General features: G+C 46.2%; 1 protein-coding gene across 1 annotated transcript in view; it reads right to left on the bottom strand.

Moving 5' to 3' along the window:
• Positions 1 to 8: 8 nt before the first annotated feature.
• Positions 9 to 9,397, bottom strand: part of CDH15 (cadherin 15) — a 36,035-nt gene continuing 26,646 nt past the window's right edge. The window contains exons 8-14 of the mRNA XM_040410841.1: positions 6,431 to 6,684; positions 4,592 to 4,734; positions 4,216 to 4,452; positions 3,649 to 3,888; positions 683 to 819; positions 326 to 490; positions 9 to 241 (exon numbers count right to left, since the gene is read on the bottom strand). Coding sequence (XP_040266775.1) covers positions 44 to 241; positions 326 to 490; positions 683 to 819; positions 3,649 to 3,888; positions 4,216 to 4,452; positions 4,592 to 4,734; positions 6,431 to 6,684 — 1,374 coding nt within the window. The 3' untranslated portion in view covers positions 9 to 43. The remainder of the gene's footprint in view (positions 242 to 325; positions 491 to 682; positions 820 to 3,648; positions 3,889 to 4,215; positions 4,453 to 4,591; positions 4,735 to 6,430; positions 6,685 to 9,397) is intronic.

The raw sequence follows: 9,397 nt of genomic DNA, 5'->3' as shown, positions 1-9,397 counted from the left end.
TAGCGCCTCCTGCAGAAGTATATGTTTTATCGTCTCTTCATAGTCACTGGTCGCCATACATGTCTGCCAGCCGGCGGAAGCGTGGACCCCACTCCTGCAGGTAGTCATAATCCTGGTCACTGTCTTCACTAGATAAGATGGAACTTAGGGTCCCAGCAACTGACCCCTCTCCTTCATAATCGTACATCAATGCAGTGTCATATGGGGGGACACTGGGGTCTGAGTCTGCTGCCTGCAACCCCTAAAAAAAGATAGAAAGGAATAGTGGTTACATCCCAGTCACAAGGCACCGGAACCATGGAAATGATAGAGGTGAAGAACTCACATCGTGGATGAAGTCTGCAATGTCAGAAGGTCGCTCAGTGGGCCTCTGGGGATAGCGAGGAAGGGTCTGACTGTAAGGAGCATCTCTCCGCACTGGAGGCTTGAAACGAGGTGACGGTGGCACTGCTATGGCTGGGTTCCTGAGGCGATTCATATCATAGGCATCCTATGTGATATGAGAATACAGTATTAGTTTTCACTGCCTTCTGCTGTCCGTGAAGGAGGGGGGTGCAGAAACTGGTGGCTGTAAAAAATTAGGAAAAGGGGTGCGGCTTTTTTTTCTTACAATACTGACAAGAGTGGTGGGATAAAGAGGCAGCCGCTTTTAAGGGTTTATTATTAAAATGCACTCCGGTACCTGGTCCTCTTCTCCTCCTCCTTGCTCGTTGTAGTTGAATATATTGTCCCGTACATCGTCCTCAGAGTCTGACAGTAACCCCTTCTGTGCTGTGTTACTAGCCGTACAGCGAAACAGGAGAAGCAGCAGAGCAAGAACTGCAACAAACACCATATACATCATTTATACATCCGTGTAAAGCACACCTTTCATTTCTTCATAACACTGGGGACAGGTGACAAGGGTCAGTCGGCCATAACGGCATCATGTCACTGCGACCCGGCAGCTCCTTCTATTGTTCACAGTGGCAGAGAAATGTCTGATACACCGGCCTAGGGGAGGTTCACACCTCAGTTTAACTGTTCCAGCAGAGAACAGCCTGACGGAGCTCACTGGGGTGGGGGGTGGGGGTTCGGAGCTGACAGGTTCCCTTTAAAAGGGATGTCCACTTTATTTATATTGATGAACTATCCTCAGGTTAGGTCATCAGTATCAGACCGGCGGGGGGTCGGACTCTCGGCACCCTGTCAATCAGCTGTTTGAAGAGAAAGCCGCTCTCGTACAAGAGCTGTCTTGTCTGCTGTCGCAATCACAGCGGTGAGCAGTGTAATCACATCACGGCCGGCCCCATTCACTTCAATGGGACGGATCAGTCCTACTCAAGTATATAGGAAGGAGCTGTCCCGTGGAAGAGAATGGGACAGGTTAGTTGTAATTACACTGCTCTCCCCCCCCCCCACCCCCATGACTATAATGTTAAAGATGCACTTTAATAACATTTTATATGGAGATTGTTCAGTCTACATATGTAGAACGAACTGAAAATGTCAGCAGCTTAAAGGGGTTATCCAATCCCTATAATGACCACCAGAATGCTGGGGCCCCGCCTCTAGAGCAGTGTTTCCCAACCAGTGTGCCTCCAGCTGTTGCAAAACTACAACTCCCAGCATGCCCGCACAGCCAAAGGCTGTCCGGGCATGCTGGGAGTTGTAGTTTTGCAACAGCTGGAGGCACACTGGTTGGGAAACACTGCGTCTAGAGCATACTTATCTGTGTCCCTCTGGATCCGTGCACCGCCACAACTGCATCTCTCCGGCAACAGGGGAAGTAGCCAGTAGCAAGCCACGGCGCTGACCAGTCTCCCAAGCATCGTGGGTGACGCCGGATATTTTCTCACGCGTTGGGAAGATGCAGTGGGGTCCGTGCAGGGATCCAGAGGGAAGCGGGTGCCGGGGTCCAGGCATTCTGGGGGTCATTCTAGGGATTGGATAACCCCTTTAACGCCCCCCTCATGTCAGACATGTCTTAAAGGGATGAGTGGAGATGAGTTGTTTACCAAGGAGGTAAAATCTATTAACAGCTTTATTCTAGTCTCAGCCCTTTGATTTTTGGAACACCTTTACTTTTTTTGTCTGTGTATTAATACTTTAGTCTCATATATGCTCTGGGGGGCGCTCTTTGTACATGACATTGCTGATTATGACGACTGCAGCAGGCCTCCTCTGTAGCCAACAAAACGTCCCAATCCTTTGTCTGTATAAGTTATTAAATAAAATGAACGGGGTCGTCCAGCTCAAGAAAAAAATCTATTTGTATGTGTTTAAAATAGAAGAGATGTCACTAACTAACGTACGTGAATTTACAAAGGCGCCTCAGTCTCCAGCTATCAGGGCTGGGCCCGGCTTGTGTCTTGACCAGTGTGGTTTGGGAAGGGGCTGCTTGATTGGCTCATGTCAATAGCTGAGGCCTATGCATCGGCCATGACAGGAATGGGCCAGTCAGTCAGCCCCTTGTGTCAGACACAAGCCAGGAGTGGAGGTGCTCGGGTTGGCACTGGTATCTGGAGACTGAGGCACCTCTTAATTCAAGGACATTAGTAGGTGATATACTATTTTAAACTCCTATAAACAGATTTTTCTTTTAGGCTGGACTACCCCTTTATTATTATTATTGTTGTATTTTGCTTAAATTGTGTCTGTGTCTCTGTCTGAATAATTGCATTAGAAAACCAAAGAATGTTTTGGAAATAAATGCACCTAAAAATGTTGTCTGCTTTGTAGTGAAAGTGCAGCAGCCTGACACCTAGCATCAAATCTCTTGTACTCTGGAAGTGATAGGTTAGATCAGGGATCAGCAACCTTCGGCACTCTAGCTGCTGTGAAACTACAACTCCCAGCAAGCAAACATGTTTGGCTCTTTTTTTAACTCCCATAGAAGTGAATGAAGCATTCTGGGAGTTGTAGTTTCTGAAAAGACAAAGCGCCAGAGGTTGCTGATCCCTGGGTTAGACTAAAGGAATTAAAATGGCAACATAGCCACTACTCATCTACACCCTGACATCCAGTGATGGTCAGTTCGCAGTGTTCGCCAGCGAACACATGCGGGCTGCCATCTTTAGTAAGGTAGACTCACCTGTCTGGCGATGCAGAAGGTAAGCCCTTGAGTCTACCTTACTAAGGATGGCAGCCCGCATGTGTTCGCTGGCGAACACTACGAACTGACCATCACTGCTGACCTCATCATCATCAGTAAGGTGGACAGAAAGCTATTGCAGTCTAAAGGCTCCTTTAAGTGCCCAAACATCGGGCAGATCATCACTAACAAGCATTAGTAGGGATGCTCGTTAGCGATAATCTGCCAGTGTAAAGATGCTGCCGATTACTCAAGGTCAGGTAATATGATTGTTGGTGTGGGCACCTAAGTCATTGTTTGCCAGCAGCAGATCGTGCCGTCTAAACAGCACTCTGCTGCCGGGAAACAGTGATCCTTTATGGGGATGAGCGATGACATTAGTGATCACTGTTCCCCATACTGTGGAGGAGATCACTGTATGTAAATGCTGCAGTCTCCTTCACTAAAGAGCAGGCGATTTTCGGGATGCAACGCTTCCGTCTAGACAATCGTCTGCTCAGTTGAGGATTGTAAAGGGGCCTTAAGCTGGCACCAATAGAAGCAAAGTGTAATTTCAGGTAAGGATCCAGACTTACCCAATAACAAGGCCACACTGCTTAGAATAATGATGAGTGCACTTAGGCTGATCCCCGCTCCGGAACTGAAGAGAGCAGCTGCACTGCCACGACAGATGCCAACTGCATCACAACGACATACAGACACATTCAGCATGTGCAGCTGTGCCAAGGGTGGGTCTCCAGAGTCTGATACCAGCAAGGGCAGAGTGTACACTCCTTCTTCCACCTCAGTGAGCAGTTCCAGCATGGCGTGGGTACCTGTGGAGGGGGAGGCAAGATTTGCTTAGTGGAGCATAAGTATTTTACAGAGCGCTCTGTTCTAAAGCACTGACCTTTGAAGGGCCGAACTGACTGCCAACACAGAGATAAATTGCTATACAAATATTCACACAGTATAAACTTCAAGATAATCTCATGTTTCCCGTACCAAGACCTAAAAGCAGGAGTTGTAGCACCTGAACTAATACTGCCAAGCTGGTATTGTCACCGGAGCAGTCTCCCATGATCTAGGACCTGGATATAAACCTCAGTCCTGACTACTTTTGAAATGCTTTGTATAATATATAATAAAAAATTTTTACTTACCGTTAACGTCACTGATGCTCCAGTTAAGGGTCAGGGCTACAGAGGATTGATCCAGCTGGAAGTGGAATGGGTGTGACTGGGGTGGCATGTCTTCATCCGTGGCGCTCAGCAGTATCCCGTGACCATGGTGTGGACTACTGCACAGCTCCCCAGAATGCTGCCATAGCACTGGAGCGTGGTCATTAAGTTCTATCACCTCCACAGATAGCGTCCCTGTGGAGCTCAGCGGAGGCACAGCTGAAATACAGGAGTGACATCTACATTGTGGAACTACAGATCCCAGTATGGCACAGTAGGATTTATTTTTATATACAGTACATGAGACATACAGTTTTTAGAAACGTGCAGTGAGGTGCATATCCACCTGTGCTCTCACCATTGTCAGCAGCAGTGATCAGCGCCGTGTACCACCCTCCCTCTAGAAACGGTGACTTCCTTTCCATGCTGTATCTGGTCCCTATTTGTCCAGTCTGAGCATCCACAAGCAGCCAGTTTGCAGGGTCAGAAATCAAAGAATATCTGGGAGAACACAAGTAGTTGATCGCTTAATATAAAACTTTTATAACAGCCTCTATGGAAGCAGAGAAAGCTGGGGGATAGTTTCGGCATGTCAAGCATTTTGGTTGTAATCCAGCTTTCCGAAAACAGATGTAATGAAGAAATGGTTGAATATAGTTTTTAAGGGGAACCTGTCAGCTGCACTATGATTGCTGCTCTAACAGAGGGCAGGATAATGTAGTGACAGACAGTGATTTCAGAGGTCTGTCACTGCTGTGACTTTTATAGTACTGACTAGGGATGAGCGTACTTGTGTTTTCAAGTTCGGCATACAGGTTCGGGTTATCTAAGAATTCCGTCATGGATTCTGCTGACACGGACCATAACTTATGGTCCGTTGTGGTGGAATCCATAACGGAATTCTTAGATAACCCGAACCTTGTACCCCGAACTTAAACACAAGTTCGCTGAACACTAGTACTGACCTGACTAAGGCTGCAGCGCTGCAAGGGAGACCAGTCCAATGAGGCTCGCTGCCCACCCCCTCTTCGGCATGGCAAAGAGGGGGTTTCTTTCCTCTGCACAACAGGTCAATCATTGTCCGGAGGCAGGGCCAGCAACTGGCTTTGGACTCGCCTGCCAAAGCCTGCACTAGCGCTGCAAGGGAGATAAGTACTCTGAAAGTACCATCACAGCAGTGACAGACGGGTCTGTCCTCAGTGAGGGCAACATAGTACAGGTGACAGGATCCCTTTAAGTAACTTGACAAGACAGCTCTAGGATTTACTGATAACATGTGTAGGGCTCCACAGAGTTGCCCACGATTTGCAGTAATATCACAAAATTACTGCAACTTTAATGATTCCCCAAGGACAAAAATTTGCACACAAAAAAAACTTGTAAGAATTGAAAACAAAAGCAATGGTTCATTGCAACCTTTTTTCTCTTCCATAAGGAAACCTTAAAATTGCCCTACCCTTAAAGGGGTTGTCCAGGACAAAAAAAAAATCATGGTTGTTTTCTTCTTAAGCTAGTCAGTGAAGAAAAAGGAGGAAAAGATTGGAACCTCTGTATCGGCGCCGTCAGCAGGAGTGCAGTACCAGGTGAGTATTGGGAAAAGCTGATAGTGGTTTATTTTCACTTTTGACTGATCTGCTTTTCCCAATACTCACCTGGTACTGCACTCCTGCTGACGGCGCCGATACAGAGGTTCCAATCTTTTCCTCCACTGATTACTTCATCCCAACGGCCGCATCTCTGGCACAGGTAGGAACCAAGGACGCAGGCATCCCGTATGCTGATCGGGCAATATCAGCAACGTGCGACATAGCCGTTGTGACTCCTCACAACAATAGAGGGTAAGCGGAACTATTTTGGATGTCATTACCTTAAATACCAAACAGGCGCTGCCTCCTGTCTTTTAAGCTACTGTCACATCTGACTGTGAGTTGCATGGAGTATTTCAGGTCAGTATCATACACTGCACTAGCACACACCCTGTAGACAGGTGTACTGTTGTTTTTTTAAGAAATCAGCTATTAAAAAAAACCTGGACTATCCCTTTAACTACATGGGCACTACTAAGGGTACACATAAATATTCAACTCTGAACTTGGAAAACCTGTCTGTAGAAAGTAAGATGGTGCAGCTGTAAGTTCCCCAATCTCTCTATGGGAATGAGCACAGGTGCTGTCATGATATTGTACAGACGTCTCACCGGATCTCCTGGGACAGACCGATATCCGGGTCCTTTGCAGTGAAGGCACCAATCACACTTCCTGGGCTAATCCTCTCCTTCACTCTCACCATCATGGGGTTCTCTGAAAAAACTGGGGGTTCATTCACGTTCTTCACAATGACCTTAATCCGGGCTTGAGAGCGGGAAGTGCGTGGGACTGAGGGCAGAAGTGGAGCTTCATTCTCCGCAAACACAGTCAGGTTATGAATGGCATTGGCTTCATAATCTAAAGGCTGAAAGACAGCAATAGAGGATAACCTGTAAACCTTAGCCCCAGTTCTGATCACATAAGGTTTAGTAACTGGGATGTGACCCAACTTCTAATTAGATTTAGGCCTCGACCGTATTTTGTTTTTGTGTCCGATCTGTTTTTTTTTTGCGGATAGGATGCGGACCCATTCATTTCAATGGGTCCGCTAAAAACGCAGACAGCACACCGTGCGCTGTCCACATCAGTATGTCCGTTCTGTTGCTCCGCAAAAAAAATAGTGCATGTCCTATTTTTTACTAGTTTGCGGACAAGGATAGGCAATGGATTCGCAAAAAAAAAAACGGATGCCATACGGAATGTCATCCGTTTTTTTTGCAGATCCGCAATTTGCGGACCGCAAAACACATACGGTCGTGTGCATGTAGCCTTATTTTAAAAAGTGCACATACTCTACTCACACCCAAAGCTGCTGCCAGAAACATCACTTATAACTTACCTACCATTTGTACCAGCAATGACAAAGCTTTAATACACATTAGACCCTACAACTGAGCAAGCTATGTAAACGCTGAACCGGCAGAGAGATGTTTGGACATTAAGGCCCCAGGCACACAACCGTATCTGTTTTGCGACCCGCAAACTGCAGATCTGTAAAATACTGATGTGGTCCGTGTTGCATCTGCATTTTTTGCGGACACATTGACTTCAATGGGTCCATGTTTTGTGGACAAGTATAGAACATGTTCTATCTTTTTGCAGAACGGATATATGGATGCAGAAAGCACACCGATGATCAGGCACATTTATCAAACTCATCTATTAGGCGTATTTCATTCAGCAGTCTTTCTTTTGCAGAGTATTTATTAAAGGTCGCACAGCAGTTGATGAATTAGACGGGGTGTGTTGTTATTAGTCTGACCTCTGGTGTTAGACGGTGTTACACGTAGACTGGTTTATTTGTGCATGAAAAAAGTTGCATCTTTGCAGAGAAATTCGTACCACTCCAGGAAAGTGCGAGTTTTAATGTAAAAACAGTCACACTTCACCACTGAAAAAAGACAAAGAAAAGTTCGCCAGCCCTGGGGTGGAATAGAAATGAGCCTTTTTTTTTTGCAAACAAATTCAGGCGCAAAAAAAAAAGGTGCAATTTCAGTAGTAAATGCAACTCAAAAAATTAGACAGTCTAAGGCTACTTTCACATTCGCATGAATGGATATGCAAAAACGCTTCCGTTACCATAATACAACCGCATGCATCCGTCATTAACGGATCCAGTTGTATTATGTCTTCTATAGCAATGACGAATCAGTCATGAACTCCATTGAAAGTCAATAGGGGACAGATCCGTTTTCTATTGTGCCAGAGAAAACGGATCTGTCCCTATTGACTTACATTGTGTGTCAGGATCCGTCTTGCTCCGCACCACATGGCTGACAGAAAAACACTGCTTGCAGCGTTATTCTGTCTGCGATGGGAGCACAACCAAACGGAACGGAATGCATTTTTATTCAGTTTTGTCCCCATTGACAATGAATGGGGACAAAAAGGAAGCATTTTCTTCCACTATTGAGATCCTATGACGGACCTCAATAGCGGAATTTAAAACGCTAAATGTGAAAGTAGCCTTAATTAGCTTTTTTTTTTTACTAAAAACAGGAGCAAACACTTTAGTAAATGTGCCCCTATGTCTGCAAAATGTGGACCATAGACCCGTTAAAATGCGGACAGCACACAAACCACATACATATTTTGCAGACCGCAAAACTGACACTGTCATGTGCATGGGGCCTTAGGCTCCATTCACATGTCCGCAATTTTTGCGGACCCTTTCATTCCTATGGGGCAGCACAATGTGGTGCCCGGACACGGAATTGCGGATCCGCACTTCCGGGTACCTACTTCCGTTCTGCAAAAAAAATAGAACATGTCCTATTCTTGTCCGCAATTGCGGACAAGAACAGGCATATTCTATTTGTGCCGGCAATGTGCGGTCCGCAAAATGCGGAACGCACATTGCCGCTTTCCGTGTTTTGCGGATCCATGGATCCGCAGAACACGTTGCGGACGTGAGAATGGAGCCTTAGTCTGGGGGCTGACGTGAAGACTATCGAACCAAGCTCTCAATTAACTACAAAGTAAAGCCAGGTTCACATCACTGTTATGCATTCCGTTATAACATGGTTATAACGGAATCCATAAGACGGAAATCAAATAGAAGACACAAAGGGGGTTCATCAGGCGCCGCCCATCCATTTTACAAAACATCCGGAGAACGCTGTGGCTTCTGTGAAACGTGGTGTTTTGTGAACAGAGCATTACCACATTCCAGGTACTTGGCCGTCAGAAACACCCTAGGTGTCAAATACTTTGGATTTCAGACATGTTATGCAAGGGAACTGAATGTTGCAGTCAAGGGGTGAACATCTCACACATTGTGCCCATACCTAAAGCTGTACACATGGGGATTGTTATGTAACAGCAGTAGGTCTGGATGCCCTAGGACAGTGGTGGCAAACCTATGGCACGGGTGCCAGAGGCAGCACTCGGAGCCCTCTCTGTGGGCACCCGCACCTTGGAAAAAGACCATGGTCATAACTTTTCCTGCCATTCATCAGCCCTGCAGGGCGCACTATAAACATCACAGACAGCGCATTGAATGTAGGCAGGTTATTATAGCTAAATGATAAAGTATATGGAATATATACTATACTGGACTGTAGTATTCAGGTTAAATT

The sequence above is a fragment of the Bufo bufo genome, chromosome 10 (assembly GCF_905171765.1).
Source record: "Bufo bufo chromosome 10, aBufBuf1.1, whole genome shotgun sequence".
Classification (NCBI taxonomy): Eukaryota; Metazoa; Chordata; class Amphibia; order Anura; family Bufonidae; genus Bufo; species Bufo bufo.
This window is presented reverse-complemented; position numbering and strand designations above follow the sequence as displayed.